General features: G+C 26.4%; 11 protein-coding genes across 11 annotated transcripts; 7 read left to right on the plus strand and 4 right to left on the minus strand.

The window, feature by feature from the left end:
- Positions 1-20: 20 nt before the first annotated feature.
- On the plus strand, positions 21-4459 carry PNEG_03280 (hypothetical protein; the record flags this gene model as incomplete). Its single annotated transcript, XM_007877162.1, has 19 exons — positions 21-132; positions 173-251; positions 292-350; positions 392-719; positions 768-889; positions 934-1057; positions 1100-1241; positions 1283-1470; positions 1514-2084; positions 2125-2620; positions 2666-2762; positions 2810-3015; positions 3060-3128; positions 3171-3285; positions 3332-3422; positions 3466-3523; positions 3566-3666; positions 3712-4062; positions 4104-4459. The coding sequence occupies 19 exons, from the start codon at positions 21-23 to the stop codon at positions 4308-4310; spliced, it is 3516 nt and encodes a 1171-aa protein (XP_007875353.1). The 3' UTR covers positions 4311-4459.
- Positions 4460-4524: 65 nt separating this feature from the next.
- On the minus strand, positions 4525-5145 carry PNEG_03281 (hypothetical protein; the record flags this gene model as incomplete). The annotated part of the gene is made up of 4 exons (XM_007877163.1): positions 4525-4653; positions 4697-4752; positions 4795-4915; positions 5050-5145. The coding sequence occupies 4 exons, from the start codon at positions 5143-5145 to the stop codon at positions 4525-4527; spliced, it is 402 nt and encodes a 133-aa protein (XP_007875354.1).
- A 122-nt stretch (positions 5146-5267) lies between these two features.
- Positions 5268-8366, plus strand: PNEG_03282 (hypothetical protein; the record flags this gene model as incomplete). The annotated part of the gene is made up of 25 exons (XM_019757754.1): positions 5268-5707; positions 5748-5810; positions 5861-5891; positions 5935-6064; positions 6109-6126; positions 6171-6190; positions 6235-6396; positions 6447-6611; positions 6656-6753; positions 6797-6824; positions 6868-6895; positions 6942-6997; positions 7041-7196; positions 7241-7336; positions 7377-7413; positions 7470-7576; positions 7623-7703; positions 7745-7750; positions 7795-7819; positions 7862-7903; positions 7948-7965; positions 8007-8098; positions 8141-8170; positions 8212-8282; positions 8327-8366. 25 exons carry the CDS (start codon positions 5268-5270, stop codon positions 8364-8366), a joined length of 2040 nt encoding a protein of 679 aa, XP_019613288.1.
- Positions 8367-8505: 139 nt separating this feature from the next.
- PNEG_03283 (hypothetical protein) lies at positions 8506-10229 on the minus strand (the record flags this gene model as incomplete). Its single annotated transcript, XM_007877165.1, has 10 exons — positions 8506-8614; positions 8660-8762; positions 8809-8893; positions 8936-9328; positions 9374-9609; positions 9662-9785; positions 9830-9885; positions 9934-10005; positions 10051-10112; positions 10159-10229. 10 exons carry the CDS (start codon positions 10227-10229, stop codon positions 8506-8508), a joined length of 1311 nt encoding a protein of 436 aa, XP_007875356.1.
- A 378-nt stretch (positions 10230-10607) lies between these two features.
- On the plus strand, positions 10608-10993 carry PNEG_03284 (hypothetical protein; the record flags this gene model as incomplete). Its single annotated transcript, XM_007877166.1, has 2 exons — positions 10608-10821; positions 10868-10993. 2 exons carry the CDS (start codon positions 10608-10610, stop codon positions 10936-10938), a joined length of 285 nt encoding a protein of 94 aa, XP_007875357.1. The 3' UTR covers positions 10939-10993.
- Positions 10994-11155: 162 nt separating this feature from the next.
- On the plus strand, positions 11156-12672 carry PNEG_03285 (hypothetical protein; the record flags this gene model as incomplete). Its single annotated transcript, XM_007877167.1, has 4 exons — positions 11156-11392; positions 11442-11859; positions 11914-12266; positions 12310-12672. The coding sequence occupies 4 exons, from the start codon at positions 11156-11158 to the stop codon at positions 12670-12672; spliced, it is 1371 nt and encodes a 456-aa protein (XP_007875358.1).
- Positions 12673-12948: 276 nt separating this feature from the next.
- On the minus strand, positions 12949-13529 carry PNEG_03286 (histone H2A; the record flags this gene model as incomplete). The annotated part of the gene is made up of 4 exons (XM_007877168.1): positions 12949-13062; positions 13108-13208; positions 13257-13337; positions 13379-13529. 4 exons carry the CDS (start codon positions 13527-13529, stop codon positions 12949-12951), a joined length of 447 nt encoding a protein of 148 aa, XP_007875359.1.
- A 487-nt stretch (positions 13530-14016) lies between these two features.
- PNEG_03287 (histone H2B) lies at positions 14017-14550 on the plus strand. Its single transcript, XM_007877170.1, has 3 exons — positions 14017-14267; positions 14309-14464; positions 14508-14550. Exons 1-3 carry the CDS (start codon positions 14039-14041, stop codon positions 14528-14530), a joined length of 408 nt encoding a protein of 135 aa, XP_007875361.1. The 5' UTR covers positions 14017-14038; the 3' UTR covers positions 14531-14550.
- A 1307-nt stretch (positions 14551-15857) lies between these two features.
- On the plus strand, positions 15858-18985 carry PNEG_03288 (hypothetical protein; the record flags this gene model as incomplete). The annotated part of the gene is made up of 7 exons (XM_007877171.1): positions 15858-16176; positions 16221-16348; positions 16390-16623; positions 16669-17194; positions 17237-17385; positions 17427-17921; positions 17963-18985. The coding sequence occupies exons 1-7, from the start codon at positions 15891-15893 to the stop codon at positions 18983-18985; spliced, it is 2841 nt and encodes a 946-aa protein (XP_007875362.1). The 5' UTR covers positions 15858-15890.
- Positions 18986-20348: 1363 nt separating this feature from the next.
- PNEG_03289 (hypothetical protein) lies at positions 20349-21965 on the minus strand (the record flags this gene model as incomplete). Its single annotated transcript, XM_007877173.1, has 10 exons — positions 20349-20477; positions 20529-20543; positions 20588-20693; positions 20738-20816; positions 20857-20918; positions 20962-21160; positions 21202-21326; positions 21367-21392; positions 21436-21733; positions 21780-21965. 10 exons carry the CDS (start codon positions 21963-21965, stop codon positions 20374-20376), a joined length of 1200 nt encoding a protein of 399 aa, XP_007875364.1. The 3' UTR covers positions 20349-20373.
- Positions 21966-22030: 65 nt separating this feature from the next.
- On the plus strand, positions 22031-24478 carry PNEG_03290 (hypothetical protein; the record flags this gene model as incomplete). The annotated part of the gene is made up of 9 exons (XM_007877174.1): positions 22031-22378; positions 22426-22504; positions 22552-23095; positions 23139-23261; positions 23307-23437; positions 23480-23787; positions 23833-24001; positions 24044-24332; positions 24373-24478. Exons 1-9 carry the CDS (start codon positions 22112-22114, stop codon positions 24476-24478), a joined length of 2016 nt encoding a protein of 671 aa, XP_007875365.1. The 5' UTR covers positions 22031-22111.
- Between the last annotated feature and the right edge of the window lie 45 nt (positions 24479-24523).

Genomic DNA, 24523 nt, shown 5'->3' on the forward strand with positions numbered 1-24523 from the left:
CAATTGAGTTGATATAAGATATGATATTTGATTTAAAAGAATTCCTCACTGCTTATCTCGATGATCCTGAAAATTTTCTTTTAGATGATAATATTGAAGATGTTTCTAAAGATGTGAATTGTGCTATTGATAGTAAGTTTCTGGCTTTTTTTGTTTGTATTTATATTTTTAGATATTATTGATGCAATATCAACATCTTTAGGAATAATTTTAGAAGAGGAATTTATGAAAAGTTTATTTGCAATATTGAGGCTTGGAATGAATAAATTATTAGCTTAGCTAATTTTTTAGGACATTTGAACATATCCCATCTGGATCTTCCAATAAATTTGTGGATCTTATTATTTCAAGTTTGAATTTTTTTTATTTGTTTATTTTATAATTTTGGAAGGTCTTCAGCAAGTTACCGAATCTCTATTAAGAGACATCTTGGAAAATGAAATAGATATTCAAGATCAAAGAAAAAATATATTAGAAATTCTTGGGTTTTCTCTTTATTGGCTTGTTTCTATTATAGAAAGAATTACTTCTAATGTTTCTCATTCTCAAAACTTTTTTCGTGGCACTAAGTCTTTTAAACTTAATAAAAAGACTCAGAAAGAAGAAAATTTAGATATTAATTACTTTTTTCATAATTCATTGGATGTTATGTGTAAAATTCTTGGTCTTAGATTAAGTAAATTATGGGTTACAACTTCCGAAAGAGACATATTTGTTAGGTAACTTCACAATTTTTAGAGATAACTATTTAATATTTATTTAAATAGCCTTTTTATTCGATCAGCATATTTAATATTTGAAAATGAGCAGTTGATGAAAATTCCTTCAGTTAAAATGAGGGTTTTTAAGTTATTATGTATTGCAGTGAAACATCAAGGTCATGCTTTTGGTAGGTCTAAACTAATTTAATGTTTATACTTTTTATATTATTAGGGGCTCAGACTTCGCTCATTCAGGGTTTACAGTATTATGAGCACTTACCAGAGCTTGTTGCTGAATTTTTACAGATTCTTTCTGAACAATATGATTATCCTCAATTATTAGATGAAATATTGCGGTAATTTTTTTAATTAAAAAATAATTTCTTATTTTTTTCTAGTGAATTAAGTGTTAAAGAATTTAATAGTAATGATAATAAAGGACCTAAATCTATTTCTTTATTTTTAGTAAAACTTTCTGATATGATGCCAAGGAATGTCTTAAAGCAAATGACTATGATAATTAAATTTTTTGATAGCGATGTATAGAATTTATATTTATTGTTAGGAGTTGATATTTATAGTCTTATACTTTACGATGTGGAATAATTGAAGTTTGTGGAAATTTAATTTCGAGTTTATTTCAATCAGAACAGTCAAATGATCATAAGGGACAGATAGATCGCTTTTTTGATATATTAGAAGAGAGATTTTTGGATGTTAATCCTTATTGTCGGAGTAAAGTAATTCAAGTTTATTTAAAACTTTGCGAGTATATTGTTTTTTCAGCTCGACTAATGTATTTAACTTTCTAGTTTAAATAACAAATTTCCAAAGCGCCGACAAATTGTTACTGATTTATGTGTACGTAGTCTTCAAGACAAGAGTAGTAATGTTCGAAAAAATGCAATTAGACTTTTATCTAAATTGATATCTACTCATCCATTTTCTCTTATGCATGGTGGGCAACTTTTTAAGAAATTATGGTGTGAGCGTCTAGAAGCTATAGAAAAACAACTGAATCTTCTTAAACCACCTGTTGAATCGCCAGGTTTGTCCAAGAAAAAATCATTGAATCATGATAAAATACTTGAAGATTTTGAATATGCTAATTTAGATGATGAAAAAATTATATATAAAGATCCTTTTTCAGGAATATCTTTGGAAAATGCAAAAGATAATTCTGATTCTAATATTTCTTTTGATAACTTTATGAAGTTGCATTTTACTAAAAGATATTATTGTGAAGCATTAAAATTTATAGAAAGTATACATATGGGTTCTGTACTTGTTAATCAATTATTAGCTTCTAAAAATAAAAGTGAGGTTCTTGAAGCAATGGAATTTTATGTTGTTGCAGATGCATACAAATTAGAAATTGCTAAAGTAAATAAAATGTTGTTATATTATATATTAATTATTATAGAGTGGAATTCGTAAAATGTTACACCTCATATGGACTAAAAGTACAAGTGATGAAGGAAAAGCTGTTCAAGCTAAACTTATTGAATGTTATAAAGGGCTTTTTTTTGATCCTCCTGATGGTCTTAATGCTAATGAAATTGCAAATTATATTGCACGAAATCTTATTAGTCTTACATATGGTGCAACGTTAGCTGAACTTACATCGTTGGAGCAACTTTTATGTGTAATGATGAGAGAAGGTTATATATCTGATAATGTAATTAAGAAACTTTGGGGTATATATGGAACTCAAAAAGAAAATGTTTCAAAACAGCAAAGGCGGGGTGCAATAATTGTTCTTGGCATGCTTGGATTAGCAGATAGTGATATTATAGCTTCTGGATTAGAATGTTTATTACATGTTGGTTTTGGTGATTATGGAAAAAATGATTTTTTTCTTGCTCGTTATTCATGTATTGCATTGCAAAGGTTAAAACAAGTAAATGGTAATTCAAAAGGTATGATTATATATATTTATATATAACGTTATCTAATTTAATAAGACTCTTCTGACTATTTTCAAGCAAGACTTGTAGACGATCATATTATTTTTTCAAAACTTGGAAATATTATTTTATTACCAACTGAAAATATAGAATGGTATATAATATAAATAATTTTTGCTATTTTAGTTAATATTTTTTTAGGTTTAGTGTTGCTGAACAAGCTATTAATGCTATTTATTTACTTGCAAAATATCCTGATAAAATTTGCACTAATTTATTGCGTTCTAAATGCAAAAGTGTGTTTAGAAGTTTTTCTGTGAAGAAAATAGGTTTAGATGATGATTCTTTATCCATAAAATCGTCATCATTGCTTTCTCAGTTGTTATTTATTGTGGGGCATGTAGCATGTATGTTTTTAAATTATTTTTTATAGAATTTTGATAAAATATAGTAAAACAAATTGTTTATATTGAATCTTGTGAAAATGAATTTAAAAGAAAAAAGTCAGATAATCAAAAAGGTTTTTTTTTTCTTTTATACCTTTAGACTTATATAATATTAGTTGGAAATTTTCAATCTCATTCCCTGAAAATATCTAGTGCTACTAATAGTAATGAATTAGATTTTGTTGTCGGAACTGTTGAGGATGATTTTTCAGAAGCTATGAATTATATAAGGTTGAATTATTTGTTTTTATACTGCTTTTTGATTTGTTTTTGATAGGGAATATGAGCTTTTATATGGAAATAACTCTTTACTAGCCAGATTTTGCCCTTTAGTACAAGAAATATGTACTAATAATCATTTATATAAGGTTATATCTTTTAATTTATTTTTGATTTTATTGATTTTTACAGGATTCATGTTTACAGTCTACAGCAGCGCTAACCTTAGCTAAGATGATGTGTGTTTCAGGTATTGAATACATGATAAATATTTATATGATTGATTTTTTAGCTCGGTTTTGTGAGTTGAATCTTCCTTTGCTTTTTAATATTTTAGAAAAATCATCTGATCCATTAATACGTAGTAATTTAGTTATTGCTCTTGGTGATATGGTTTCTATATTTAAAATTTATGGGAGTTTTAATAATTTATTCTAGAATGTTTGCTTTAACCATCTTATAAATGAAAATACAGAATTTTTATATAGACGTTTAAAAGATGATGATTCTTCTGTTAAGAAAATATGTTTAATGACTTTAACATTTCTTATTCTTGCTGGACAAGTAAAAGTTAAAGGACAGCTCGGGAAAATGGCTAGATGTTTAGAAGATGATGACCGTCGTATTGTAGATTTTGCTAAAATGTTTTTTACTGAACTATCTATAAAAGATAATTCTATTTATAATAATTTTCCAGATATTTTTAGTTCACTTTCTAATGATTCTGAATCTTTAGATGAAGCTAGTTTTAAACGTATTATTCGTTTTTTGATTTCATTTATAGAAAAGGTATATTTTTTTTGGTAGTATATTTTTTTATATTGGAATAGGAAAAACATGCAAAGCAATTGGCTGAGAAACTTGTAATAAGATTATCAAAATGTGATACGGAAAGAAAATGGAATGATACGGCTTTTGCGATTTCTCTTCTCCCACATAAAAATGATATGATTCATAAAATAGTAACAGATGGCTATTGCCATGATATTGGTATAAAACAGCCTATTGAACATTTTAAAAATGATATGATTAATTAATACGGATTGAACTGATTTGAATTTATACTAAAATTTATATTAACATAAAATCCTGATTTTATTTCTCATTGCAATTATAATTTTTTATATTATTTTTAGGAATTCTATGTTTATTTTTTGAATTATATATTTTGATGGTATGAGTAATATATGGGCTCTTTTAATTTTAGAATGAATCTTTGAAGCATTAGTATGTCGTTGTTGCTAGCAATATTTAGAGTTTATACCTGTATGCATCTGATGTATTTAAATAATATTTATGTAGTCTTTTGTCTCTTATAAATCCGAAATTTTCATATAATATTATTGCTTCTTTGTTAGTTACTTCTGTTTCTAAAATTACCTATTTTTGATAAACAAAATTATTTATTTTGCAATTTAATTACTTCATCTGTATTTTTCTCTTTCATTATTGATAATACTTTTTCAACCATTTTACTAGCTAAAAAATTAGAAAAATAACTAATTAATTAATTAAATTCACCAATTCCTTTTCTTCTGTATTCTTTTTTGACAGCTATCATAGCAATGTAGCCACGAAGGCATTTTTTATGATTTTCGAGTTTGCAAATGATAGCTCCAACAATTATATCCTCTTCTTTTGCCTAATAATAGTTAAAAATTAATAATAAAACTTTTCTTTTTTTCCAAAAAACATAATTCTGGCCTACAATTTTAGTTTATAAAGAGAAATTAAAGATTTTTTTTTCTACCATTGATGTATAAAGTATCGAAATACATATATTGAGTAAGGTTCACTTAAATCATGAGTTATAAGATTCATTATGCTTGGTAATTGAGATTCGTCTTTGTAATTTTCGATTTTTATTTTCATTTTATTTGAATTTTTAGATTTTAAAATAATTTAATATTTAAATGAGATTCGTTTGAATTTTGAAATGCAACTTTTTTAGAAAATATTTATTTTTCTTTTTATTTAAAGAAATATTTAGATACATGTTTAATAAAGATAAAGAGGTGAAAGTGAGTTTGGAATCTTCTTCTGTTAAATCTCGTTCTGGTTTTTTAAGAAATAGATTATCAAAAATAGCGCATGTAAAAAATAGTTTACCTATTAAACAAAAGAATATATTTAAAGATAGTGATTTTAAGAGACATTTTGTGCAATACAGGAGGGTTGTCTTTGTTTTTGGTATAATTGTTGGTGCTGTTATAACTGGAATATTTATTAAGCGATCAAATATTGTTGATTTTGATTGGGACTTTCTCCTAGGTTTTACTGATATCGGGGATTTTATGGAAGAGCTGCGCAATATTCTACCTGCTTCTGTGTTTGATGATGCTAAAAAATTATCATATTATGATAAGGATTCTGATTATGAAGCTTTTTTTGTCGGAAATCGTTTACGAGAGCAAGGATATAAGCCATACTTCAAGTATTCTTTTTTCTTTTTTTTTTTTTCTAATAGTTTTTAGTGTTATTATAGTTCCTGGTGTCATATCTACAGGTCTAGAAAGTTGGTCTACATCTAATTGTTCGTATGTATTTTAATTTTAAATATTTTTATGTCATATTATGTTAATACAAGGAGTTTGCCTTATTTTAGAAAGCGTTTATGGGTATGAAACTTTATTTCTTTCTAAATTTTATTATTATATTTAGGGAAGTTGGACTATGCTTCGTGCTATGTTAATGGATAAAAAATGTTGGGTGAGCCAATTAATGCTCAATGAGACTACGGGTCTTGATCCAGAGGGTGTAAAGCTTCGTGCTGCTCAGGGATTAAGTGCTGGTAATATTCTTATGTTTATTCGTAATATCTTAACCGTTTAAAAGCCGATTTTTTTGTAACAGGTATAGATTTTTTATTATTTTATAATACTTTATTGTTTTTTTAGGTTATTGGATATGGAATAAGGTTGTTTTCAATATATATGATGTGTTCTCTAAAATCATTTAAAGATTATTGAAAATCTTGCTGCTATTGGTTATGATCCCAATAATATGTTTAGTGCAGCATATGATTGGAGGTTATCTTTTTTAAATCTTGAAGAAAGAGGTATTTTTCAATATTTTTTTATGAATAATGGTTTATCTATGTTTTTAAGATCATTATTTCACCAAGTTGAAGGCAAAAAAAATATCATTTTTAATTTAGCATATTTATGTTTTAGGCTTCTATTGAAATTGCAAAAGCTACTTCTGGGAAAAAATCGGTTATAATATCGCATTCCATGGGTAGTCAATTGACATTGTGGTTTTTAAAATGGGTAGAAGCAGATGGATATGGTAATGGTGGAAAATCATGGGTTAACGATCATATTGAAGCATTTATAAATGTTTGTTTTATAATTTCTTTTTCTAGTTTAATTTGTTATTTCAGATTTCAGGATCACTTTTAGGTACACCTAAAGCTGTAACTGCTTTACTTTCTGGTGAAGTAAAAGATACTACACAATTAAATGCAATTTCTGTTTACGGGTATTATTTTGTTTTGAAAAGTTATATATTAGTAAATTTATAGATTGGAACGTTTTTTTTCTAAGTTTGAGGTATATTTTTTATATGTTATTTATGTTATTAATTTTATGAAAGAGAGTACAACTTTTAAGAAGTCTACCTGGTATGTTATTAATTGGTCTTGAGTAATTAAATTTAAATTGCTTTAGGGATTGCTTCAATGCTTCCAAAGGGTGAAAATGTTATATGGGGAAATGCAACATGGGTATTAATAAAATTAAAAAGAAAGAAACAAATAAACATATCAGGCACCTGATGATTTATATATATCAAATGTTTATAATCTTTCCTTTGGTTCTTTTATTAATTTTCGAAAAAATTCTAAAACATCTATTTTAAAAAATTTAACCATGTCTGATTCAATGGATTATTTGATAAGTCAGACTTCTCATACTTTTCATAAGGTTTTTTTTGAATATTTATTGAATAATCTATTGAACTTTAGAAGATGTTAAGTACAAATTATTCACATGGTATTTCGTGGACAGAAAAGAGCATTGAGATGAATAATAATCGACCAGAAAAATGGATTAATCCTTTAGAAGTATTTTATATGAATTTTTTTTATGTTTAACATTAATAAGGTGAGTCTTCCGAATGCACCAAATATGAAAATATATTGTTTTTATGGAATGCTATAGTCAAATGTTTTTTATTTTTTTTAATTATTTTTTTAGGTATTGGCAAACCTACCGAAAGAGCTTATTGGTATGATGAGGGTCCAAAAGATAGCAATTTATCGAAGGATTCTGCTAAAGTCGATTTATGTGATTGTATAAATAACGTATTTTATATTTTTAATTTATATGACCTATTTAATATTTGTTTAGACTATGAGAATATTTTCTGATCCTGATATTTTTGGTCAAACACCATTTATTGATAATACTGTTAATATTAAACCTTATACGGTAAAATTGTTGTTGTTGTTATATCTTATTTAAAATTGTAGGAAAAGGTTTTTTTTTAGTAATTATGAAGAATTAATGGTATAAGATTTAGGGCGTAGTAATGGGTGAAGGCGATGGTATAGATTTTATTTTAAATCCTATTTTTTTAAGTAATTAAGGCACCGTTAATATTTTGAGCACTGGCTTTATGTGTGTTAAAGGTGATATTAATATTTGTTGATTATAGTTATTTATTATTTTATAGGTTGGAAACAACGTCGATGTAATTAAATTGTATTATATAGATTATTTTGATATCTGTAGATAATCCAGCAAATATATCAGTTATTGTGCATGAGATGCTTCATCAGCCTGATAGACATGGTCTTCGTGGAGGATCTAAAACTGCTGATCACGTTTGTATTCTAAATATTATTATTGTTAATTAATGTTATTAGGTTGATATTCTTGGGAGATCTGAATTAAATGTGAGTGTTTTATCATCTACGTTTTTTTAATGATATTTTAGGAATTAATACTTCGTATAGTTTCTGGTAATGGAGATACGTTATTGAAAAATAAAATATTATCAAATATAATGTAAGTTTTTTTTATTATTATTATTATAATATTTTTATTATTAGGCATTATTCTGACCAAATAAATATTGATAATAAAGATTAATATTTGTTTTTACTATTTTATGTTTTTGAGTATTTATATCATAAATTTAATAAACTACTTGCTAATAGATATATAATATATGATTTTAAGATTAATAGGATATAGTTTATGGTTTATGTATATTATTTTACATATTACTTTATAATAAAAGTTTTCTAGGATCTTCTATAAATTCCTTAATTAGATGCAAAAATGTAACAGATTCACGTCCATCTACAATACGGTGATCATATGTTAAAGCCAGATACCTAATTATTTAGATAAGCAATGAAATTGCTTAAAAATAATCTTACATCATAGGACGAATAACTATTTGACCATTCACCACTACGGGTCTATCTTTAATAGCATGTAGACCTAGAATAGCCGTCTGTGGAAGATTTATAATTGGTGTACCTATATTATATTAGTGTTTTATTTTTTTTCAAAAAAAAAGCATTACTTAGCATTGATCCGAAAACTCCTCCATTAGATATTGTAAAAGTCCCCCCCGCCATATCTTCCAAAGCAAGCTTGTTGTTACGAGCCTAGATATTTAGATGTTATGTTTGAAAAAATAGAAAAAGAACCTTTGAAGACAATTCTGATATTGTTTTCTCAATTTCAAGAAAATTTAAAGTCTCTACATTACGAATTACAGGTGTAACTAATCCTTTAGGAGTAGCTACAGCTACGCTAATATCTACATAGTTTCGATAAATGATTGTATCACCTCCATTTGGCCCAGTTATAGATGAATTTATGACAGGGATTTCTTTTAATGCAGTAACAGATGCTTTGATAAAAGCACTCATAAATCCTAGTTTTATCCCAGTTTTTTTAAGAATTTCTTCTTTATAGAGAGATCTCATCTCAATCACACTTGACATGTCAACTTCATTAAAAGTTGTTAAAAAAGCTGCTGCATTTTGAGATTCTTTTAAACGAGAAGCAATACGCAATCTCATTCGATTCATTTTTACCTTCATAAATGTTTAGAAAATAATTACATATTATAGTATACTCACTGAATATTCTTGTCTATTGTTAAATACTTTAGATATATTAGATGAATCAAATTCAGAATTTTCAGAAATAGGTATAGTTTGACTAAGATTTTCTGTTTCGTTTTTTCTTTTATTTGTTATATTCTTTTTAGAGTCAGTTTCCGAAAAAATATTATTTTTATTTGATTCAGATAATTTTGACTCTTCAATAGTTTCTTTATTTTTTGTGCTTTCAAAAAGTTTAGAATCTATCGTATCTATAAAAATAAGTAGTAGCATTGATATGAAAATTTAAGTTATATGATTTACTTTTTGGTGATTCATTACTTAATTCAATAATACAAATGTCTTGACCTGTTTGTACAATATCCTCTTCATGTTTTAAGATTTCTTTTAAAATTCCCGAAACAGGTGTATTAATTGAAACATCAATCTAATAAAATATAGTTATTCTCAATTATTTCTTTACGGTCATACTTTGTCTGTTTCTATTGTTGCAATTTCTTCATCTTGGTTTACAAAATCCCCAATTCCTACAAAAAGTTTAAAAATTTTTAAAGAGCTTAATTTTTTTAGATCACTTTTATTCCATTGTTTTAATGTTCCTTCTGTTATTGATTCTGCCATTTGAGGTACCTGGATAGTTTTGGTTGCTACAATTCTATGAGAGATATATTAAAATTTTACAAAAGGTCTACCATATGTTTGAATCTCATGCAATCTCCAAATTTTGTGTGGGGTACATCGGATATTTGAAAAACTTGATCAAATTAAAAAATATATATTAAAAAGGTTTTAAATTTTACTTTCTAATGCATAAGATTTTAAAAATATTGTTAGTTATAGAAAAATTATAAAAGTTATATAATTTTGGCATTTTTGTAAATTTATCTAGTAGGATAACTCAGAAACTTTTTCGATAGTATATATTTTTCGATAGAAAACTTTACATTAGATGTAAAATATTTAGATGTTTTGAATGTTTATTTCTGTTTTTGCGATTGAATTAAAATTTTATATATTTTGTCGTATAAAATATATAGTTGTTAAATTTGGATAATATATATAATGTTTGTTATTAGATTAAATTGTACTTTTTTTTTTGTATTTTTGTATTATAATAAAGTTGAATTATTTTTTCAAATATTTTTTTAAAAAGTTGAAATTCTGGATATCGAAATATTTTTAAGATATTAAATTATAAGGTTTATACATTTAATATTTCTAGGAGTTTATGGAATCATCTTTTTCTTAAATGTATAGATCTCGAGCGCTTTCTCTTTATAGACGTTCTTTAAAGTTATCTCTTGATTGGTGTGTTAGAAGAGATATTTGGAGGTTAGAGGCATTAAAAATTAGATCTCGTTTTGAATCCAATAAAAATATTCATGATCCGCGTCTTCTTTTGGCTATTTTTGATGAAACTGAAGAGATTTTGAAAAAATATAGACATCCAGATCCTTATATCGGTTAGTTTTTGTTTTTATATTAATATGACAAGCTAAAACGTTTCAGTTCCTACGTCTCCAGGTGGTTCAAAATGGGAACGAAACATTCTTCCTTCTGCGCATGTATCTAATCTTTAATGATAATATGTCGGTTTTTATTAATATTAACATAATTTAAATTTGAATGTTGATGTGACATTTGCTTTTTTTTTAGAAAAAAAAACGTATATTGATATGCTTGTTTTTGAATGAATATATAATGTATTCATTGCTTTTTATTGCATATAAATATTTTATATCAAATTTTATATTAAATTTTATATTTAAAACTTTTTAATTACGATAAACAATATTGATGCCGTATCTTAACTCTAGCTCACTTTTTGAAAAAGATAGAATATCTCAGACATATGTGCCTAGGTTTGTGAAGCCTTCAAACTCTCGATATTCAAATATATCTACACAATGTCTTCAAATATCTGATAAAACTTCCGATTTTTCTATTGTTCAACACAATTGGAAATTATCTAATTTGGCAGATGTTTCTTCAACTGATAAAATTAATAATTTAAGAGTTTCCACAGGATCTTTTGTAAATATTTTTTTATTTATATGGTTTAATAAGTTTATATTAATTATAGGTTGGTGGGCAAATTGTTTCTGATAGATTCGATAAACTTTATGCAAGTAGTCCAATGCCTAAATTAGTAAATGCAGCTTATTTTAAATTATCAAATTCTCTTCCTTGTGGTGAATCTGAAACATCTAGTGTTTTGAAAACGGCTACTTTTTCATTAGGTATATCTGAAAAGATTGTTCAAAACTCTTGTCATATAATACAACAAAAGCAAATAACGCATAATGCTGGACCTGTTAAAACGTGTTTTGGAAGTTCTGATTTTTCTTCAAAGTTTAAAAAATGCGATGATTCTTGTAATTTATTGGGAAAAAATGATTTAAACAGTATATCTCAGAATAATCAAAATGTTAATATTCAGAAATATAATGATCATTTAAAAACATTAAAAAGACCTAGCTATCTTCCTCCGTTGAAAAAAGGTGATTTTGTAATATTTCATGTTTTTAGCATCATTTTTAATGACAATATTATAGTAAATACAAAATACATAAATCTTGACTCTGAAAAAAATATTAAAAATATTTGTAATACTGAATCATTTTCTGATGTTTCAAAAATGGATGAAATTAAATATTCTTCAACTAAAGGAATTCCATATGAACAAAATCCCTTAGCAAAAAATGATTTTAAAGTGCCTTTTTCCGGCTTATTTAAAACTGGTATTAATTCACAAGGCTCATGTGTTACAAATGAACCTAAATGTTCAGCTGTTTCTTCCTATAATGATTTATCTCCAGAAGATATTTCTGGTAATGGTAAAGATAACAAATCGAAAGAAATATATCGTAGAAAAGGAAAAAAAAAATCAAATGGAAAGGCATTCAATGTATCCGAGTTGTTTGAGAATTATAGATATTAATATATTTTAGAAATCTTTGACAAAAAGAGCCCCATTTTCTTTGACCGAGAATGAATTAAAAAATCTTTCTATTTTTGGGGGTTATATTTCTGAAGAAAAGCTAAAGAGAAAGAGGCGTCCGCCAAGAAAATGGTGGCTTGTAAGTTCGAATTATTCTTGCGATTCTTCGGAAAAGGATAAAACATTTCTAACATTAGAAAAAAAAAATGGAAATTCTAAATTACGATCTGTTAAAATTGAAAATGATAGACATATCTGTAGCAATACTATGAAGTTGACGGGCAAACATATTTATAATTCTCGTGCTTATGCTGGAAATAAACAAGTAAACCCGAATACCGTGACAATAAATGCATATGATTTCTCTGATTAAACATTCAATATTAAATTTATTATTCAAAAATACGATATTTAATTTGTTCTATGTTAATAGAGATACTAATCTGCTATAATCTAATTTATTTGATATCATAGAACACACAGGAAAACAAATACATTATTCCTAAATCCTTAAAAAGCAATATATTAAGGTAAAAATATCAATCCGCTCACTAAGTTAATATGATTATATACAAAACTCTAACACATGAAGAAAACCATATTTCTCAACAGCCATGTGCATAAGTCTTAATGTATATAAAACGTACTATTAAAGTTCCTGAGACGCTAAATAGTGATTAACGATTTTTATGATCTCATAAACACATGCACTGCCCTTACCCAATTTTTTAGATTTAGCAGGAAGTAGATTAGAATGAATATTCTGAAATACTTGTTAGAAAGCATCCGATAATGGGATAAAAATTACCGGTAAAACACCGCCCTGAGCAATAGTAACATGCCCAAGCAATTTATTCAATTCTTCATCATTTCTAATAGCAAGCTGCAAATGACGAGGAATAATACGAGCTATAAGAGAAAATATTAACAATAATATATAACAATTGAAATCATTACTCTTTTTGTTATCCCGAGCAGCATTTCCTGCCAACTCAAGAATCTCAGCTGCAAGATATTCTAGAACAGCTGCAAGATATACTTTATGACGTTAAATAGAAATAAATAAGCAATATGAATACCAGGTGCACCCGCTCCAACTCTTTGCGCATAGTTACCCTTTCTCAATAATCTGTGCACGCGACCAACAGGAAATGTAAGTCCTGCTTTTGATGATCGAGATTGTCCAGATTTGTTAGCTGCTGCTTTTCCTCCTTTTCCTCCAGAAGACATTTTTATAGTAGTTTCAGATAGTTAATATGCGTTTTTTTTTCTTTAATTTTCTTTGTCTTGTGACTATAGAATGGTATAATACGAGATTATTGCCCCGTTATTATAGCAAATTCCGCATCAATAAAATTATTAGTCTATTGAAAAAGTCGACGTGTTTACATTCCTTAAATTTACTATAGCAACGCTATGAAAAAAAAATGTAAAAAATGTATAATATAATGTATTGGTTTTGAAAATATTTTGTTTATTTTTAAAATATTTAATATTATTTTTTGTTAATTATACAATTATCTATAAATATTTATTTTATATATCTATTTTACATGTATATTATTTTTGTTTTTATTATTTCTCGGTAAACGAATAATTCTTTTACGGGTTAGGTGTATTTTTCTGATGTAGTTTTTGATGCGTTAGGGAATATAAAGATATATTGAGTGCATATTTTCAGGGTTTAATAATTATTTGAACTTATTTGGAAGGTATAATTAAGTCAGGATTTTTTTGATATGCCTCAAAAGCCTGCTGAAAAGAAACCTGTTGCTGGTAAAGGTTTTTCGGGGAAAGTACCTTTGGAAAAAAGAAATGTTTCGGATAAGCTGCATTCTGATAGAAAAAAGCGTTTAAAAAGTCGGAAAGAGACTTATTCTTCTTATATTTATAAGGTTTTGAAACAAGTTCATCCAGATACGGGTATATCTAATAGAGCAATGTCTATTCTTAACAGCTTTGTAAATGGTAATGTTAAAGGTGTTTTGATAGTATTTTTGATTTTTTAGATATTTTTGAACGTATCGCTTCTGAGGCTTCAAAACTTGCTTCTTATAATAAAAAATCGACTATTTCTTCACGCGAAATTCAAACATCTGTTCGTTTGATACTTCCAGGTGAACTTGCGAAACATGCAGTGTCTGAAGGGACAAAGGCTGTAACAAGTAATTGGATACGTTTTTGTTTTTATATATTAAGCCTTATTAGAATATTCGTCATCTAGCAAGTAGAAAATATATTTGCATGAATTGGTCCTCATTGTACTATTTTATGGGCTTTTTAAGGTTGGAATATGTTATTTAACGTGTTGATATTATTTTTGTAATAATACGTTTTCCCTTAAATATGTAATTATATTTCTATTTTTGAGTTATTAATGTTTATCTGTAAAATTACTTTAATTTTATCTTTCTAATTATAGATTTGTTTAAAATTGGACTAAATAAATTTTAGTTGCAAATGGATTTGTTTATATATATTGTGGTTTTTTTGTTCATTGGTTTCGTGTTTATATTTATTATATATTTTAATGAATGTTTTAGAATATGTATACATATAATCGTTATTTTAATGAAACTTATGATTATGTTTTTCTATTAAGTGAAATTTTTGTGTTAGGATTGGTATTTTGATTATGCTATGATTAAAATTTACATGTTTTATTTGAGAATAATATATATGATATAAAAATATCTTAATCATTTTTAAACATGTTTTTATTTTTGTGTTATAAAATGGATTTTGTAATTAGATAATTTGTTATTTATTAAAATTAAATGATTATACGTAAATGATATGCTATTTTTTAATCTATTGTTTCAGAATTAGATATTTTGTTATATTTATATTTGAAATACAAATAATTTTTTTTCTAGGTTAAAAATATTTTATATTTCAAAAAAGGTTATGAAATTTTTATTTCATGATTAATTTATGCTATCATACAAAATTTCAGAATTGAAAATAGTAAAAAATATATTTATGAATTTCTATCATAAATATATATTTTAAACATTTTCTTTGAATATGAAAATAAAATTACATATGTATATAATGATATTTTTGTTGTAACTGTATTATATGATATTTAAGAGAAAAAATACATATATTTAGATTATGATCTAATGTATTTTTTATATAATTTTTAGTACTTTACTAGTAATTCGTTTATTTGTTATTAATATATAATATTTAATAAGTATAATAATGAATATAATTATAAAAAAAAATATACAGTATTTATATATATATGTAACTGAATATATATATATATATATAATTATTATATTTTAATAATATTAAAAAAGTATAAAATATATTATAATGTTTTTATGATTATATATATTACGTAAAAAATAACTGAATTAAATTATTATGGTTGAGTAATATTCTTAATTTTCAATTTAGTGTAATTAACTATAAGAAAATACGTAAAAACATATTATATATTATTTTATATGTTCATTACTACAAGATAAAATTACGAAATAATTTTAACTTTTTAAAAGATCGTACTACGAAAAAAAACTCTAGATAAAATATAAGTTGTCATATTGTATCATTAGAATATTCGTAAATTAAATAAGGGACATGAATGATGTCGAAAATGATGCAAATTTGGATACTAACACATTTATTCAGTCTCAAAGCAAAAGAAAATCATCTCATGTTTTTTCTCCTAATTCTTTGAAAAAAAAAATTTCTGCGCCATGGAAATCTTCATTTAGTAATGTTCATGATGATGATACAAATGGGAAGAGTGATAAGGGATATCAAATGAATGAAGGAATTGCTGTTACTAAATTCAGTGAGCCTGAATTAAAGCTGGCGTTTGACCCAAAAGCAGAGTTTGAGCGTTTAATGAATACTCGTGCAGGTGATTTTTAAATTAGTTGTTTTTATCTTCTAAATACAATTTAGGTGGTATTTATGTTCCACCTGCTCGATTAAAAGCATTACAGTCGCAGTTTACTGATAAAGAGAGTAAAGAATATCAGCGCATTTATTGGGAGGCCCTTAAAAAAAGTATCAATGGTCTTATTAATAAAGTATATTGGTTTTTAAACTTTTGTTTGCTTGACAATGATAGGTTAATACTTTAAATATTAAAAATATTGTTATTGAATTATTTGGTGAAAATCTTATTCGTGGTCGTGGTCTTTATTGTCGATCTATTATGAAAGCTCAAGCAGTATCTTTACCATTTACACCAATATATTCATCCTTAACTGCTGTAATTAATACAAAATTACCTTCAATTGGTGAATTACTTCTTACTCGTTTAATTGTTCAATTTCGAAAAGCTTACAAAAGAAATGATAAGGTTTAAAATTGTTCTATTAATACTTATTTTAGTTAATATTTCTAGTTTTTTTGCTTGTCTTCTACTACATTTATTGCTCATTTGATTAATCATCAAGTTGCTCAAGAATTGGTTGCACTTGAAATACTAGCATTGCTCTTAGAAAGACCTTCAAACGATGCGGTCGAAGTTGCTGTGGGTTTTATGAGAGAAGTTGGTGCATTTTTGGCAGATGTTTCTCCTAGAGGAAGTAATGCTGTTTTTGAAAGATTTCGAGCTATTTTACATGAAGGTGCTATTGAGAAGAGAGTTCAGTATATGATAGAAGTTCTTTTTCAAGTTAGAAGAGATAAATATAAGGATAATCCTATTATTCCTGAAGGTCTAGATTTAGTAGAAGACGGCGATCAAATTACTCATATGTTAAGTTTAAATGATGAATTAGATGTTCAAGAAGGTTTAGGTATATTTAAATATGATCCACAATGGCAAGAAAATGAAGATCAATATAAGAAGATTAAAGATGAAATATTAGGTGAAGATAGTGATGAATCTCAGGATAATGAGAGCTCATCTGAAAGTGTTGAACAATGTAATGTATTTTTTTATAAAATATTTGTTTAATGTCTAAAAGCAGGTGATGATAAAATAACTATAAAAGATGAAACAAATCAAGCATTAATTAATCTTCGGAGAACAATATATCTTACTATTATGTCCAGTGTTAATTTTGAAGAATGTGCTCATAAACTTATGAAAATAAACATTGTAGAGGGACAAGAGGTATGATTATTATTTTTAATATAATCAGCTAAAGTTATTAGATTGAAATGTGTAATATGATCATCGAATGTTGTAGTCAAGAAAGGACTTATTCTCGGTTTTATGGTTTAATTGGTGAACGATTTTGCAAAATAAATCGTTTTTGGACTGAAAATTTTGAACAGACATTTTTAAATTATTATGATATTATACATCGTTATGAAACAAATAGACTTCGTAATATTGCTACCTTTTTTGGCCATCTTTTATCATCTGATGCTATAAGTTGGCACGTTATGCGTTGTATTCATTTGAATGAAGATGAAACGACTAGTAGTTCTAGAATTTTTGTTAAAATTTTATTTCAAGAGTTGATGGGAGTTCTTGGTATACGCGAATTAGATGAACGTTTGAAAGATCCACTTTTACAAGAGACTCTTTCTAATATGTTTCCTCGGGATAATCCAAAAAATACTAGATTTGCAATAAATTATTTTACTTCTATTGGATTAGGATTGATAACTGTTTCATTGCGTGAGCATTTGGAAACTATCAAGGTAAAGCTTTGAAAATATAGTATTAACTCTAATTTCTTTAGAATACTGTTACAGTAAATCGAAGTCTTTCTAAATCTTCATCATCTTCAATTATATCTTCCTATACTACATCATATTCATCTGAATCTTTATCATATCCCAATGATACTTCAGAGTCAGAATCATTGAATCGTTCAAGATCTCGTCATCGGTCACCTGCTCGTCATAGAATGAGATCCCCTCGAGATAATCGTTCAAGGCCACGTTCATGTTCATTAAATCGTTCTAGATTGCAATCTTCTGAGTCGGAATCATTGAATCGTTCGAGATCTCGTCATCGGTCACCTGCTCGTCATAGAATGAGATCCCCTCGAGATAATCATTCAAGACCACGTTCACGTTCATTAAATCGTTCTAAATTGCAATCTTCCGAGTCATTGAATCGTTCGAGATCTCGTCATCGGTCACCTGCTCGTCATAGAATGAGATCCCCTCGAGATAATCATTCAAGACCACGTTCACGTTCATTAAATCGTTCTAAATTGCAATCTTCCGAGTCATTGAATCGTTCGAGATCTCGTCATCGGTCACCTGCTCGTCATAGAATGAGATCCCCTCAAGATAATCGTTCAAGGCTACATTTACGTTCATTAAATCGTTCGAGATCTCGTCATCGGTCACCTGCTCGTCATAGAATGAGATCTCCTCATGATAATCGTTCAAGGCCACGTTCACGTTCATTAAATCGTTCTAAATTGCAATCTTCCGAGTCATTGAATCGTTCGAGATCTCGTCATCGATCACCTGCTCGTCATAGAATGAGATCCCCTCAAGATAATCATTCAAGGCCACGTTCACGTTCATTAAATCGTTCTAAATTGCAATCTTCCGAGTCATTGAATCGTTCGAGATCTCGTCATCGATCACCTGCTCGTCATAGAATGAGATCCCCTCAAGATAATCATTCAAGGCCACGTTCACGTTCATTAAATCGTTCTAAATTGCAATCTTCCGAGTCATTGAATCGTTCGAGATCTCGTCATCGATCACCTGTTCGTCATAGAATGAGATCCCCTCATGTATAAAAGTGATACTTTAGATTTCTGTCTTCGTCCATTTAGTTATTCTATAAATTTATTTTTGACACTATAGTTGTATAAAGATATCTCATTATGGATCATGAATTCTATTGTAATTTTAATTATGTAAATATTGTTTATTAAGATATTAAATTTATAAATTTTTAAAAAATATCAATTATCTTTGAGTTTATTAAAAAAATATTTATTATTTGATGTTATATCCTATAAGTTAAGATTATAATTGTTAAATAATAATCATTTAATTTATATCAAGTCTTTTTTTTATAAATTATATTTGTAATAATATTTATAATAGATTGAACAAAAAAAAACAGTATATATGTTTATAAATAAATAAATTATGTGTATTTTGAACAATTTTTTAATTATAATTATCAAAAATAATAATAAAAAGATATGATAAAATATATGAATTGTGATGTAATAATTAAATTAGTAATTATTTGTATTAATATCTTTAATAATATATTTTAAAAAAATCATGTTATAAAAAATATATAATATATCTTAAAATATATGAATATATATATGATGTCATATATTAATAATATTATGTGATTTTTTTTATAAAAAATTATTTAGTAGATATTAATTTTTTATGCCTACAAATAAGTACATGTTTATTGATAAATATTAATCTATGGTTTATATAATGTTTACTATTTTTTAAGTATATCAGTATATGTATTATTTAAATGCATTTTTATTTTTATACTCATTTATATTTTTTAAAAAAAAAGTTTTATACATTCGAATTATACAAAATTAATTTAAATAACATCTTATTAATATATATATTATTATCTAAAAAATTAGTAATTCTATTTATTATCCAAAAATAAAAAATAATTATAAAAATATAAATTTATTTCTTAATGATTTAAAATATCTTATCATAATACATATACATATTTAATTATATAAAGATTTATTTTTTTTCAGTAAACATATTATTAACTTATTAAAAGTATTTATATTTTCAATCAATCAAAAAAATTAAAATTGATTAAACGTTTTAAATATCATTATCAAAGTTTATATCAAAAATATTTTTTTATAAATAAATAAAAATTGTATCTAAATAATTATATGTATTTATAAACTTAAACTAAAACAATTCATGTTTAATAATAAAACGCTAATGTAATTTACAATATAATTATACTTATATATCTATATTTTCTAAATAATATTCATATTTAAATGGCATTTGGGATAATATATTAAAATAGTTCATAATATCTTATGAAAATAAATCATTTCAGTATTATTGTTTACATCATACTTAAAATACACAAAAAAAAAATTATAAATATTTTATTATGACTAATTATTATTAGAAGAGTTTAAAAATGAATTGTCAGAAATCATTAATCAACTTTTGATGGATATAAAACATTAAAATTTTCATAAGTACTAACTTCTCTTCGAAGATCTTCCAGTTCTTTCTGAAAACGTCGACCAAATACATCAACTATTTTAAAATTATCACAGAAAATTTATAAAACAAAGTATCCAGGCTTACCATAGTAAGATGCACCTATTATAAAATATTAGCAATTATAAAAATATTAATAAATAAACCATTCCAAACACTCCATGCAAATAAAGATGAAAGAAATATTGTTGAAAACTTCTTATGAGAATACCACCAAGGACAAGGAGCCATAGTTATTAAAGTATACATATACTAATTAATTAAATATAAGTATTATTAATTTTCTAAATATTCACCTGTATTGCCATAAAAGCAAAGGGACGAGTAGGTTCAGGAAGTTTCAACATAAGCTTTCCTATCCATGTATTTGAATAACTAATTTGGTAAAAACAAAACATATATCATTATGTTAAACCTTTTTAAAAGCCATGTAAAAGATGTAGGTCTTCCAGCAGAAATTTTTTCTCGTCTTCTAACCTAATAAAAATTAATATAAACGATATTATATAAAGCTAAATACTTGAATAAAAATATAATATAAAGCCTGCCAAATAAAATAGGCAATAGAAGTTGCTATAAATGCAGGAAATATATCAATATCTGTCAATTCTTCCAGTACAGGAAACCTTTTATAAGTATATTCTATAGGAACAATATGAATAATTGTATGCAAAACAGTCGGAGGAAATATATGAATAAATAAGCTTGTAACTTTATCCCTATTTTTATCATTAAAAAAGAAAAACCCTAAAACAACTACATAGAATGAAAAACAAGAGAATTTTTCCAAGCAATAATTGCCCAAGATAAAGATCCAAAAGAAAGAAAATAAGTAGAAACAAAAAGAAACTTCGAAGAAGGAAAGACCCAAAGATAAAGAAGTAACTTAATATTAACAAAAAAAAAAAAATAGAATGAAAGTTACCATCATATTAACCCAATAACATAAATCTAAAATAATAAACAAATAATCAATAACAAAATAATTTCTAACCAGCAATAAAATAATGCATCCCTTTACGATGATATGTAATATATCTTAAAGGCATAAAATATAAAATTTGAACCGAATACCAAAGATGAAGGTGTTGAGGAGACATTCCTATTAATAAAGCAGAAAAAAATACATTTCCAACACCAAGAACAAACGCAACTTTATTCCTTGTCCTAATCATACTCCCATCTACCCATTTTCTCTGTAATTTATCAACTTTATCGGTCACGCGTCCTTTTATTTTCTCTAATTCTTTATCAACTTTTTTCTGTAAAGGCCTAACTTTATTCTCTCTAAACTAAAAACATGTAAAAAATAACCCAAAAAAAATGAAAAGAAAGTACTTCATCTCTTTTTTTACGAACATGACGATTCAAATTACCTAATGTTTTTATGGGAACATTAGAAATAGAATCAAATACACCAAAAAATGTTAAAATTGAAAATTCTAAATCGTCATCTCCAATATAATCAGAAAGAGATAATTTTTTTCTTTGTGATTGTGTTTGAGAAATATCATCAGAATTCATCTTAATGTAAAATACAAAAACTCATCGAAATCTTAAATCTACTTAAAAAAACTATATTATAAAAAAAAAAACGAATTTTGAATTTATCTGGATTATTCTGCTTTTAAATTTATAAAAATACTATAAAAATAATTATTATATCCAAAATGCCACCAGTTGTCCCAAATATCACTCAGCAAAACATAGGAAGAACAATAACAATTGAAGATATGAATCGTCTTGTAATGAATTGGCTTTCTCAGCATGGATACGCTAGAACAGAGGCTATACTAAGACTGGAGTCAGCGAGAGGACCAGAGGCATTAAATTCAGCTAAGAATTCACTAGACTGGCTTAATGGTAATGAAGACACATACTTTCAATCATATATGCTATTAAGAGATTGGATTGATAGTTCATTGGAACTATATAGGGTCTTTATTTAAGATGTTGTATTGATAAGTCTGATATATCTACATAGCCTGAACTAAGACGTGTTCTATTTCCTATATTTATTCATTCATATCTCGATTTAATTTCCAAGAACCAGATAAACTCGGGTAATAGTGCATAAAGATTTTTCATTTTGTATAATATTTTTATTTAGCAAAACAATTTTTTAACACATATTCATCTGAACATGAAGTTCTTCATGGCCATGACATCCGTCAAATATCTTCTATTACATTACCTGAACATATTGAAGAAAATGAACTTGTAAAACTTTATCGTCAAAACAAATATAGAATAACCATGTGGAGAACTGCTTTTGATTTAATGCTACACTTTCTTTTTGAAAACGAATCTAATGGAGGTGCAATTATAATGAGACTGTTAAATCAACATATTGAAACAAAAATTGTTACAGGAAGACCTGACCAATTTATAAATAGTGTAGTTACCAATGATGAAGGAATTTCAGGATACGATGTATATCATTTAGATAACTTTAATAAACAACCGGTCAAATTAGGCGAAATGCCTTTAGATACAGATCTAAAAAACAATATAGAAATAGAACTCGCAAGTCTTGACAATGAAATTGAAAAAACTAATGAAAAATGCAATAAGTCTTTTCTTGAAGAATTTAAAAACAAAAAAGAAATTTCAGAAGACTCTCCTATGAAAAATTCTATCCCCTTACCTACATTGTAAGTTAATTATTTTTACTAGTTTTTCTATAATATTTTATAGTAAAGGCATAGATGTTGAAAAAGAAATCGAAGTAATTAAAGATTTAAGAAAACGTCTTATATTAGGCCCACAAGCATCATTACCTAGTGTTTGCATGTATACTTTTCATAATACTCATGATAGGTAAAAATTGTATACTATTTAATTATATACATACAAACAATCTAGTCTTAATTGTGCAGATATTTCCGAGAATGCATCATTAATAGCATGTGGGTTTTCTGAAAGCTATATCAGAGTTTGGAATACATCTATAAATAAAACAGTTAGCTCGGATTCGACAACACCTAACGATTCAGGTATATTTATAAAACTACTTGAAAATTTTTCAATAATTTTAGTATTATATCAAAAATCTCATAGTCGACGTTTCATTGGTCATTCAGGTCCTGTTTATGGCATTGCATTTAGCAATGACAATAGATTTATTTTGTCATGTTCAGAAGATCGTTCTTGCCGCCTTTGGTCTTTAGATACAAATACATGTCTTGTAGCATATAAAGGACACAATCAGCCAATATGGGATATTGCAATAGGTCCATTTGGACACTATTTTGCTACCGCATCTCATGATCAAACTGCACGTTTATGGAGCTATGAACATATGTATCCTCTTAGGATTTTTGCAGGACATCTTAGTGATGTAGATGTAAATAATATACGTTCTAATGATAAAAAATCTAATATCATACAGTGTGTTTCATTTCATCCTAATTCAGCATATATTGCAACAGGCTCTAGCGATAAAACCAGTAGATTGTGGGACGTTCAAAAAGGAAGTGCAGTAAGGGTATTTACAGGTCATACTGGACCTATAAATTGTGTAACAATATCACCAGATGGAAAATTACTTGCAACCGCAGGTTTTTTTTTTATAATATTATAAACATCTAATATCATTTAAGGAGATGATGGACTTATAAACATTTACGATATTGGTTTAGGCAAACAATTGAAGAGTATGAAAGGACATACACGAAAATCTATTTATTCTTTGTCATTTTCAAAAGAAAGTTCAGTACTTGTTAGTGGAGGATCAGATTGCACAGTAAGAATTTGGGATGTAAAACGCGATACGTCTAATAACAAAAATATATCAGAAATATCAGAGGGATATAATGTAGAAACGGAAAATAATACATTACCTAAAGCATCTACGTTGACAACAAAAGAAAAGAAAGAAAACATTAAAACGTAAATAATTATTACAAAAGCGTACATTAACATATTTTAGGCCAGATCACATGACTGCCCTATATACATGCAAAACACCTGTTTACAAGGTCCAATTTACAAGAAGAAACTTATGTCTAGCACTCTCAGTTAGTGGTGTAACATAATATTTTATTTTAATATATAATAAAAGAAATATATAAATTACACAA

The sequence above is a fragment of the Pneumocystis murina genome, assembly GCF_000349005.2.
Source record: "Pneumocystis murina B123 chromosome Unknown supercont1.10, whole genome shotgun sequence".
Classification (NCBI taxonomy): domain Eukaryota; kingdom Fungi; phylum Ascomycota; class Pneumocystomycetes; order Pneumocystales; family Pneumocystaceae; genus Pneumocystis; species Pneumocystis murina.